The following is an 11,607-nucleotide window of genomic DNA, read 5'->3' as shown; positions in this document are numbered from 1 at the left end:
CTCCTGACCTCAACTGATCTGCATGCCTCGGCCTCCCAAAGTGCTGGGATTACAGGCTTAAGCTACCGCGCCTCGCTTAATTTTTTTTTTTTTTTCAATTTTAGTAGAGAACAGGTCTCACAATGTTGCTCAAGCTGGTCTCGAACTCCTGAGCTCAAGTGATCCTCCTACCTCAGCCTCCTAAAGTACTGGAATTACAGGTGTGAGCCACCACACCCAGCATGTATGGGAAGCATTTTGTAAATAAATACAAGTGCTATCATCATCATCCGAATCTTGTGTAACTTGTTTTTTGTCTTTATGCAGAGCCTGCCGTGTAGTAATTTGATGCTGATGTCATGCATACGTGCCATCACCAAAAAGCATCACCACTTACCCTCTTGAACTGCTCCAGCTGCTCTGTCAGCTCCTCCACCGCCTGTGCATGTTTCTGCCTCATCTCCTGGACCTGGGCCTCGTGGGACCGCGTCTCTTCATCCAGGGCCTTCTTTAGCACTGTCACCTCTTGCTCCCTCTTGGCCCTTAACAGGAAGAACATGGTGGATGGCAATGGAGAGGAGACAGAGGGTCATCTCAGTGCCTTGCAAAAGAGTAAGACCTCTTCCAGGACCCAGAGCTGTAATCCTTATCACCATCCCTCTCTAGCTGTGTGACCTTGGGCCACTCACCTAACATCTCTGGATCTGGTATTTCCTCAGCTGCAAAATGTGGAGCATATTACCTGCCTAGGACGTGTGTAATAACTGGCAAATAAATACACAAAATAACAGAATTGAAAGGATGTCTGTGAGCTGCAAAATGTTGCTTAAATATTAATGTTGGTCCTTTACTGAGCAGTTACTATATGCCAGGCCCTAAGCTAAGTTTTTTACACACATCATCTAATCTTCAGAGTGACCCAAAGAAGCAGGTGTATTATTATTTCCATTTTACAAATAGGGAAACTAAGGCTAAGAGAGGGTAAGCAGTTTCACCCACGGCGTCACAGCCATTGTGTGATGGAGCCAGAATTAGAAGCTAAACCTTGACTTTGAGTCCATGTTTTTTGTTTTGTCTTTTTTTGAGATGTAGTTTCACTCTTATTGCCCAGGCTGGAGTGCATCTCAGCTCACTGTAACCTCCACCTCCCGGGTTCAAGCCATTCGCCTGCCTCAGCCTCCCATGTAGCTGGGATTACAGGCACGTGCCACCATGCCTGGCTAATTTTGTATTTTTAGTAGAGATGGGGTTTCACCATGTTGGCCAGGCTGGTCTCAAACTCATGACCTCAGGTGATTCACCTGCCGCAGCTTCCCAAAGTGCTGAGATTACAGGTGTGAACCACCGTGCCTGGACTGTTTTTTTATTTTTATTTTTATGGAGTCTCAATCTGTTGCCCAGGCTGGAGTACAGTGGCACAATCTCAGCTCACTGCAGCCTCTGCCTCCTGGGTTCAAGGAATTCTCCTGCCTCAGCCTCCTGAGTAGTTGGGATTACAGGTGCCCAACCTGACACCTGGCTAATTTTTGTATTTTTAGTAGAGATAAAGCTTCACGATGTTGGCCAGGCTGGTCTCAAACTCCTGACCTCAAGTGATCTGCCTTCCTCAGTGTCCCAAAGTGCTCGGATTTCAGGCGTGAGCCACCATGCGTGGACTTTTCTAAATTAAAGGCCAGGCGGCAAGGAAGCAGAACACTGTGCCTCTACATGTGTGTCACATGGCACAAAACCCTAAGTGGGGGAAATAAACCTCAGGGTATACGGTGTTGGCACAGATCGCATCAAAATATATCCATGTGTTTGCTGAATGAATCAACAACCTAGTTTCACTAAAGTCAGGATTCGGGATCTGGCAGGTGGTTTTGTTTTTGGTTCATGTGAAGTGAATCTTAAATTGAAAACCAATCTGATCAATTTTATTGATAAAATTTAATACAAAAGTTATACACACACATACTTGGAAATTGGAGCTTGGGGACTGACTGATACACACATAGACACGAAGGAATTTATCAAAAATGTTAATTGGTGTCACTAAGGATTAATTTTTTTTTGACATGGAGTCTTACTCCCTCTGTCACCCAGTCTGGAATGCAGTGGCACGATCTTGGTTCACTGCAACCTCCGCCTCCCAGGTACAAGCGATTCTCCTGCCTCAGCCTCCTGAGTAGCTGGGATTACAGGCACGCGCCACCACAGACAGCCAATTTTTGGATTTTTAGTAGAGACAGGGTTTCACCATGTTGGCCAGGCTGGTCTTGAATTCCTGACCTCAAGTGATCCACCTGTCTTCGGCCTCCCAAAGTGCTGAGATTACAGGTGTGAGCCTGACCCTAGTGGTGATTTTTTTTTTTATGTCTGCTTTTCTATAGTTTTCAAATTGTTCTGTCACTGAGTATATCCAAGTTTTCTAACTAGGATGGTTTTGATTGCAGCCTGACGCAAAGTCATAAACTTTCTTAAAACATTATGAGATTTTTTTGCGATTTAAAAATTTTTTTACCTCATCATCTATCATTAGTGTATTTTATGTGTGGCCCAAGACAAATCTTCTTCTTCCAGTGTGGCTGAGGGAAGCCAAAAGATTGGACACCCCTGGTATATACTACTTTTGTGATGAGACAGAAGATGATGAGGGTGGGGTGCAGTGGCTCACACCTGTAATCCCAGCATTTCGGGAGGCCAAAGTCAGTGGATCACTTGAGGTCAGGAGTTCAAGTCCAGCCTGGGCAACATGGTGAAACCCAGTCTCTACTAAAAATACAACAATTAGCCAGGTGTGGTGGTGGGTGCCTGTAATCCCAGCTACTCAGGAGGCTGAGGCATGAGAGAGGCAGAAGTTCTAGTGAGCCAAGATCGCACCACTGCACTCCAGCCTGGGTGACAAAGTGAGACTTTAAAAAAAAAAAAAAAAAAAAAAAAAAAAAAAAAAAAAAAAAAAAGATGAGAAACAACCATGCTTCTACAAGTTAAAGCAAAATGCATCCAGGAGGGGAAATGCACGGGGGCTGGGAAGTCCTGTGACGCAGGATTTGCTTTGGGTTTGTCCCCTCTCCTACGTCCATCCCACTAGTGTGGCGGGACAGTGGGATGGTGGGGTCAGTGGGCCCCTCACCTGAGCTCCTGCTGGGTGGCCGTGCTGTCCAGCGTGTCCTCCAGCTCTGTCTTCAGGGCCTCCAGCTCCTCGCCCAGGTCTCGCTTCTGCTTTTCAGCCTTGTTCCTGGCGGCCCGCTCCGAGTCCAGGTCCTCCTGGAGGTCCGAGATGTGGCCCTCCAGCTCCCGGATCTTCTTCAGGGCATTGTTCTTCTGAGCGATTTCATCGTCCAGCCTGTCAGGGACAGACCCACCAGAATCAACCCCCAGGGCCCTTGGCTTTTTCTCTTTCAATGTGACCAAAAATGGTTTTCTGGGACCAGACACGTGTTGCAGAGACATCCACACACCTCCTGTCCACATCCCCAGGCCTGCTTCTTGCTACATCAGACTACTTGAGATTAACATAGGATGTGAGTGCCAAGGTCTGACATCACATCAGGTTGTGTATGTGTGTGGGTGTGTGTGGGTGTGTGTGTGTGCAAAAATGCAAAGCGTTGGCCCCAGGCCAGCAAGGTGTCCGCTCACAGTGGGGACTGCGTAGATGCTTTCTGAATGTTGGACAGTCATTCTCCCTGGCAGCTGTCTGTTCTTTCTGCGTTTGCTCAGTGACTGACTACCCGCCCCATGTACAGCACGTGGCCAGCCACTGCCTGTTGGGGATATTCAAACGGGGCTCTGCATCTGGGGGGGTGGTGACCACAGAGGAAGGTGGGCTGTAAGAAGCCCTGTGAAATGGCAGAGCGTTGCCCCAGAGGCAAGCACGTTGATCTCACTGTGTTTGTGAACGGGCAGCGACAGAAGACAAAGTGAGATAGTTGGATTGGGATGAGATTGCAGAGGGTGCGTGGGGCCTGAGGGTGAGGCTAATGAAACCAGCTTTTCCCTGGTAAGCCAGTGAAGTTAGGTTTTGGTTTTCTGGTTTTGAGATAGGGTCTTGCTCTGTTGCCCAGGCTGGAGTGCAGTGGTATGATCATAGCTCACTTTAGCCTCAACCTCCTGGGCTCAAGGGATCCTCCCACCTCGGCCTCCTGAGTAGCTGGGACTACAGGCACACACCACCATGCCTGGCTCATTTTTAAGTTTTCTGTAGAGACAGGGTCTTGCTATGTTGCCCAGGTTGTTCTCAAACTGCGGGCCTCAAACAATCCTCCCACCCTGGCTTCCCAAAGTACTGAGGTTACAGGCATGAACCACTGCATCCAGCCAGCAAAGTGTTTGAGCAGGTTCGTGCCCGAGGGATGTCTTCCCCTCATCACCCAGCACTATCAGTGCAGCACAAATTAGAAGAGAAAAGAGCCAAGCCAGGGGATCAATCAAAAAGCTTTGAGGCGCCGGGCGCGGTGGCTCAAGCCTGTAATCCCAGCACTTTGGGAGGCCGAGGCAGGTGGATCACGAGGTCAAGAGATCGAGACCATCCTGGTCAACACGGTGAAACCCCGTCTACTAAAAATAGAAAAAATTAGCTGGGCATGGTGGCGTGTGCCTGTAATCCCAGCTACTCAGGAGGCTGAGGCAGGAGAATTGCCTGAACCCAGGAGGCGGAGGTTGCAGTGAGCCAAGATCTGCACTCCAGCCTGGGTAATGAGCGAAACTCTGTCCCCCCAAAAAAAAAAAGCTTTGAGGCTTAAATCCCAGCTCTCCCTCCTAGAAGCAGTGACATTATACCTGTTCCATTACCCCTGGGGGGCTCAGCTCCTTCCTCAGACAAAGATACCAGCAGTACACCTGGCCAGGTGTCTGCAAAGGTATTGCTTGAAAAAAACTTAGCACAGAGTGAGCAGGTAAATAATCATTCATTGTGGCTGGTGCAGTATCACCATTAGTGTAAAGCCAGCTAAGAGCCAGGAAGAGGGAAAAGCAGAGGAAAGGGATGGGGCACATTTAGAAGGACTGGCAGAACCTGAAGACCACTGCTTGCTGTGGGTCAGCAGAAGCAATGGAGGAGACTGGCATTCACAAAACACAGGGCCCTTATAGGGAGGAGCTGGGGGAAGGATGGTCATTCCCGCCTTAGACAGGGGCGTTTGAGACGCCAATGGAAATGGACTCATTGGGCAACTGGAAGTTGACCCCTTAGCAACTGGGGTCTAGATGGGAAGAGCCTGGAAGTGGAAGAGGCATTGGAAACACCGTGGGAGGCCGTGAGATTGACTGCAAAGAGACTGTGTTTGTAGGGAAGAGAAGAAATTGAAGATGAGGAGCTGGGGGACTGAACCGGGTCAGGGAGGCTCACGAGAGCACTGGGCTGGGAAACAAAGTTCATGCCACGGGCCTGGGGCCACCTTGACCAAGGCAGCGACTGTGAATGAGCAGGGGCCCTCGGGACATGTGCACACAGAGCAAATGCCCCTTGCCAGCCCCGCTACCTGGCCAGGGCCGCCTGCAGCTCCTCCTCCTTCTTGGCCAGCTGCATCTTGAGCTCTGCGATCTGGGCCTGGAGGTCGGCGATCTGCTCGTGGTAGTCGCTGGCATCACCCTCCAGCTTCCGTTTCAGCTTCTCCAGCTCCTGCCGGCTCTTCTCCTCCTTCTTTAGCCGCACTGTAAAAACCAGGGTGCTCTTCAGGAGGGGAGGCCCCAGAGAGACGCCTGGAAATGAGCCTTCCTGCTCAGGCATTTTACGGAGAGGAAATCCACGCATGCCCTCATCGGTAACCATCATAGCCACAGCCTGGACCATTATCTCCTGATGAACGTCACCTTTTATCATATTATGAGTATGTGTGTTGACTGAGGGTGATTTTGAGAGGCAGGATAGAGTTGTCACTCATGGGATAACTGCTTTTAAAAATATCCACATTCAAGGCCAGGTATAGTGGCTCATGCCTGCAATCCTAGCACTTTGGGAGGCCGAGGCGGGAGGACTGCAGGAGCCTAGGAGTTCGAGACCAGCCTGGGCATGATAGTGAAACCTTGTCTCTACAAAACTAAAAAATAAAAAATAAAAAAATTAGCTGGGTGTGGTGGTGCATGTCTGTAGTCCCAGCTACTCAGGAGGCTGAGGCAGGAGGATTGCTTGAGCTTAGGAGTTTGAGGCTATAGTGAGTCACGACTGTACCACTTGCATTCCAGCCTGGGTAACAGAGCAAGATCCTATCCCTAAAAAAATAAAATAAAAACAAGCCCTGTTCAAAACCTCTTTGGGTAGCTGGTTTACCTTCCAGTTCTGAAATCATGGATTCGTGCTTGTTTTTCAGTTTGGTAAGATTCTTGGCCTTTTCTTCCTCTTCTGCAAGATTCGTCGTTAAGTCGCTGATTCTCTCTTCAAGGAGTTTTCGCTCCTTTTTGGGGAAAGAGAAAAAAATGTCTTTAGTGTTTTTCTTTTCTCTAGAATCTATGTTTCAATTTTATTAATTTCCATATAAACAGTTGAAAGCAAAGCCCATGTTATAGCCAAATGCAACTAGAGTTTTAAATGGTAAAGAGAAGTCTCCCAACAATTTCCAAAATCTGACTGTTTCTCATCTCATGCCAGTCTGTCCCTCACACTGTATGTTCAGCTAAAGGTGCCCTCCTTCCATTCCTGCCACTGGCCAGTTCTTTCCTGCCCCAGAGCCTTCGCACAGTGGGCCAACCAGCTGAGATGCTCTTCTATTCCCCTGTAACTGCTTCTCCCTCTCCAGGTTTCTGCTTAAATGTCACCTCCTCCAGGAAGTCTTCCTTGACTCTATCCCCCATTGCCATAATCCTTTTTTTTTTTTTTTTTTTTTTTTTTTTTTTTTTTTTTTTTTTTGAGCTGAGTCTCTGTTGCCCAGGCTGGAGTGCAGTGGTTCGATCTCAGCTCACTGCAACCACCGCCTCCCAGGTTCAAGTGATTCTCCTGCCTCAGCCTCCCGAGTAGCTGGGACTACAGGCACAGACCACCACACCCAGCTAATTGTTTTGTATTTTCAGTAGATATGGGGCTTCACCGTGTTGGCCAGGCTGGTCTCAAACTCCTGACCTCAGGTAATCCACCTGTTTCAGACTCCCACCGTGCTGGGATTACAGGCATGAGCCACCACACCCAGCCTGCTGCACTCTTATGGTGAACATTTCCTTCAGAGCCCTGATCACCATGGTAAATGGTAGTTTTTTGCCATGTCACTAGAGTATAAGCCCCATGATGGCAGGGTCCTCCTTCACCATGTATACCTGCATCTAACAGCCTAGTTCACAGTAGGGGCCAAGCTGACATCTAGCTCAAAGAACTCAAAGCAAGACCCTTCTTGGGCTTGGTTAGCTCAAAGAACTCAAAGCAGGACCCTTCATGGACTACTGCCTAGGGTGACCAGCTTGTCCTGGTTTGCCAAGGGCTTTTCTGCTTTGAGAACGGAAAGACCCAAATCCCCCAAATCCCCCCGATTCTGGTGAGCCTGTCGTTTTCAACACAGAAGCTTGATTCCACTCTTTTTTTTCTTGAGACAGAGTCTCACTCTGTCACCCAGGCTGGAGGGCAGTGGCATGATCTTGGCTCACTGCAACCTCCACCTCCCAGGTTCAAGTGATTCTCCTGCCTCAGCCTCCTGAGTAGCTTGGATTACAGGCATCCACCACCACGCCTGGCTAATTTTTGTATTTTTCGTAAAGATGGGGGTTTCACCCTGTTGGCCAGGCTAGGCTCGAACTCCTGGCCTCAAGTAATCTGCTCACTTCGGCCTCCCAAAGTGCTGGGATTTTGGCGTGAGCCACCACACCTGGTCCTTACTCACTTTTGACAGTTTGTTGTTTTGATCATCCATAACCAGGATCTCATCCTCCAGTTTCTTGATCTTGGCCTCGGCCGTGACCTTCTCAAGTTGCAGCTTCTGCCTCGCAGCTTCCTCCTCCTCCAGCTGCTCTTCAAGGTCCTTTGTTGTGGAGGGAAAAGAATAACAGCTCTGATTTTAACAAATTTACTCTCGTGGTGATCTCGGGACTAATGAGCACAGGGGCTAGGCCTGATGATGCCCAGAATTCTGCAGCCTCCTAAAAAGAAGAAATAAAAGGCCTGGGCCTGGGCGGGGTGGCTCACACTTGTAATCCTAGCACTTTGGGAGGCCGAGGGGAGTGGATCACTTGAGGTCAGGAGTTCAAGACAAGCCTGGCCAACATGGTGAAACCCCATCTCTACTAAAAATACAAAAAAAATTAGTTAGGTGTGGTGGCAGGTGCCTATAGTCCCAGCTCCTCTGGAGGCTGAGGTAGGAGCATCACTTGAACCTGGGAGGCAGAGGTTGTAGTGAGCTGAGATTTTACCACTGCACTCCAGCCTGGGCAACAGAGCAAGACGCCACCTCAAAAAGACCTGGGTAAGCTGCTTGGTTTCATGGAACCTCAACCTTCTCATCTATAAAATGGGCACAGGAGGTACCATGGTGGTTTTAAAATCTATCCACAAATTATTTGCTACTCTAAAAAGGTGGACGCTAATTCTCCTCCCCTTGAGTGTGGGTTAGGTTTAAGGATTTGCTTCTTTTTTGTTGTTTTTCATTTGGTTTTGTTTTGCACAAGACTGGCAGATAGACTTTACTCAAAATGACTTACTTCTAACAATAACAAAAAAAATCAGGAGGAAGTGATGGAGTGTAACTTCAGAGATCAGGCTATAAAAGGTATTGTGGCTTCCTTTCTCCTGTCTCTCAGATCACTCTTTCTGAGGGAAGTCTGCCACCATGTTGGAAGGACACTCAAGCCACCTTGAGGAGAGGCCTTCATGGTAAGGAATTGAGGCCTCCTGCCAATGGCTGTGTGACTGAGCCACATGGAAGTGGGTCTTCCAGCCCCAGTTGAGCCTACAGATGACTGCAGCCCTAGCCAATATCTTGACTGCAACCTCAGGCCAGACCCTTAGCCAGAACCACCCACCTAAGCCACTCTCAAATTTCTGACTGTCCAAGATAAATACTTACTATTTCTATCTGCTGAGTTTGGCGTGTTTTGTTACGTAGCAGTAGCTAACAAACACAACTATCCTCCACTTAGGCTTGCTGTTAGTAGGAAAGGGGTTAGCACATGCAAGTCAGGGCAGTAGGACAGAGTGGGCTCGCTGTGTTTAAGTCCCAACCCCAGCTGTGTGGCCTTGATGAGATGACCGACCATCTCCAAGCCTCAGTCTTATCATCTGTCCCAGCAGGGACACGTATCCCTGGATGCACCTCCACAGGCCTGCAGTGAGAGTCAAGTGATTTGCTACCTGCCGCAGGCTGCCCCTGCAACGCCTTACCAGCATCTGCTGGGCCATCTTCTTCCTTTCAGCCTGCAGCTGCTGGCCCCTGTCTTCCTCCTCCTCCAGGCGGGCCTCCATCTCATGCAGGATCTCCTCCAGCTCCTGCTTCTTGGCCGCCAGCCGCACTCGCATCTCCTCAGCCTCCGCGTACAGCTCTGTCTCGGCCTGCAGCTGTTCTTGTAGCAGGTTCTTCTCCTCGGCCAGCTGCACTCAGCGGGTGGGGAGGAGGTGAGTGAGCCCCACGGGGCCAAGTCCTGCTCCCCGGCAGCCCCAGCCACGCATCCATACAGGTACCTGTGAGTGCTTCTGCTCCAGCTCCTTAAGCTCACTTTCCGCCTTCTGCTGCCGCTCCTTGGTCTTCTGCAGTTCATCCTCCTTGGCCTGCATCTCCTCCTCCTGCCGGGTCACCTGCAGCAGCGGCTTCACCTGCACACACATGGGTCAGTCTGTCATTTGTTTTTGTGGCAAAGGGATAACGCTGTCGTAATAAATTCGATCAGTGGCTCTGAATTAGGGACAATGTTGCCGCACCGATCCCCACCGAGGGGATGTTGTCTGGAGACACTGCTGGTTGTCATGACTGGCATGAGGGGTGCCTCTGACATCCAGCGGGTACCTGTCAGGGGTGCTGCTAAACACTGTAAGTGCACAGGACAGCCCCCGCCACAGAGGATTATTCACTCCAAAACAGCAACAGTGGCAAGACTGGGGAACCCTAAACTAGAGCACCAGACAAGGTGCAAAGCAAAGGAGAAAGTCTCATCTTCCCTGCTTTAGAACCACCCCAAGAGAGAACTACTGCTGAAAGGCATATTTCCCTCCAAGGACAAAAGGGAGGAAAAAAATCTTTCAAACCCCACCTCCCTATCAGAGTCATTATTAACACTGTTTACGTTTTCTTCCTGTCTCTTTTTCTATGTTTGAAAAATAGACTTGGCTGGGTGCGGTGGCTCACGCCTGTAATCCCAACGCTTTGGGAGGCCGAGGCGGGTGGATCACAAATGAGGTCAGGAGATCAAAACCATCCTGGCCAACATGGTGAAACCCCATCTCTACTAAAAATACAAAAATTAGCTGGGTGTGGTGGCCCATGCCTGTAATCCCAGATACTTGGGAGGCTGAAGCAGGGGAATCACTTGAACCAGGGGGGCGGAGGTTGCAGTGAGCCGAGATCACGCCACTGCACTCCAGTCTGGTGACACAGTAAGACTCTGTCTCAAAAAAAAAAAAAAATAGACTTACGATCATACTGCCTAGTGTCAGAGGCTGCTTTTACTATTTAAAATTAGAAGATATAGCCAGGCACGTGGTGCATGCCTATAATCCCAGCACTTCGGCAGGCCGAGGCAGGTGCTTGAGCCCAGGAGTTTGAGACCAGCCTGGGCAACATCATGAGACCCCATCTCTACAAAAAAAGCAGCCAGGCATGGTGGTGTATGCTTATAGTTCCAGCTGCTGAGGGGGCTGAGATAGGAAGATCTCTTGAACTCTGGAGGTTGAGGCTACAGTGAGCCATGATTGTGCCACTACACTCCAGCCTGAGTGACAGATAAAGTTTAAAAAAATAATAGGGTATTTATTATCCCATGCTGTTTCCATGCTGTTACATCATTCTTACAACTTTAGATAGCCATCTTTTTAATTTATTTATTTAGGGATGGTCTTGTTCGGTCACCCAGGCTGGAGTACAGTGACACAATCAGCTCACTGCAGCCTTGAACTCCTGGCCTCAAAGCAATCCTCCCACCCCAGCTCCAGAGCAGCTGGGACTACAAGCACGTGGCACAGTGTCCAGCTAGACAGCTAGGTAACCGTCTTTTTTTTTTTTTTTTTTTTTTAGCAGACCTATTCAATATTTCTTTTTTTTTTTTTTTTTTTTTTTAGCAGACCTATTCAATATCCAAGCCATCACTTTTAATAGCTGAAAAACATTCCATCGATGGATGAACTGTTGCTGAACTCACCATTCAGCTAGGACTGGACATTGAAATTCTGCTATTGTAAATAAGGCCACAATACATGCCCTTAACTCTTGATTTTCTTTAAGACTATTTTCTTTTTTGAGATGGAGTCTCACTCTGTCGCCCCGGCTGGAGTACCGTGGTGCGATCTCGCCTCACTGCAACCTCCACCTCCCGGGTTCAAGAGATTCTCCCACCTCAGCCTCCCAAGTAGCTGGGATTACAGGCATGCACCACCGTGCCCGGCTAATTTTTGAATCTTTAGTAAAGCTGGGGTTTCGCCATGTGGCTGGGCTGCTCTCAAACCCCTGACCTCAGGTACTCCTGACCTCATCTGTCCACCTTGGCCTCCCGAAGTGCTGGGATTACAGGTGTGAGCCACCACAC

The 11,607-nt window shown here is 49.1% G+C and overlaps 1 protein-coding gene across 4 annotated transcripts in view; it reads right to left on the bottom strand.

Annotated features, from left to right (window-relative positions):
- Positions 1–11,607, bottom strand: part of MYH11 (myosin heavy chain 11) — a 156,350-nt gene that overhangs the window by 29,125 nt on the left and 115,618 nt on the right. For all 4 annotated transcript variants that reach the window (XM_017533167.2, XM_017533185.2, XM_017533189.2 and 1 more), the window contains 7 exons: positions 9,554–9,685; positions 9,257–9,463; positions 7,764–7,901; positions 6,230–6,353; positions 5,442–5,613; positions 3,095–3,307; positions 377–521 (listed from right to left, as the gene is read on the bottom strand). In XM_017533167.2, coding sequence (XP_017388656.1) covers positions 377–521; positions 3,095–3,307; positions 5,442–5,613; positions 6,230–6,353; positions 7,764–7,901; positions 9,257–9,463; positions 9,554–9,685 — 1,131 coding nt within the window. The remainder of the gene's footprint in view (positions 1–376; positions 522–3,094; positions 3,308–5,441; positions 5,614–6,229; positions 6,354–7,763; positions 7,902–9,256; positions 9,464–9,553; positions 9,686–11,607) is intronic.

This window comes from Cebus imitator, unplaced genomic scaffold (genome assembly GCF_001604975.1).
Source record: "Cebus imitator isolate Cc_AM_T3 unplaced genomic scaffold, Cebus_imitator-1.0 Scaffold4, whole genome shotgun sequence".
NCBI lineage: Eukaryota > Metazoa > Chordata > Mammalia > Primates > Cebidae > Cebus > Cebus imitator.
The sequence above is the reverse complement of the archived record's forward strand: the minus strand, read 5'-3'. Positions and strand labels throughout refer to the sequence as shown.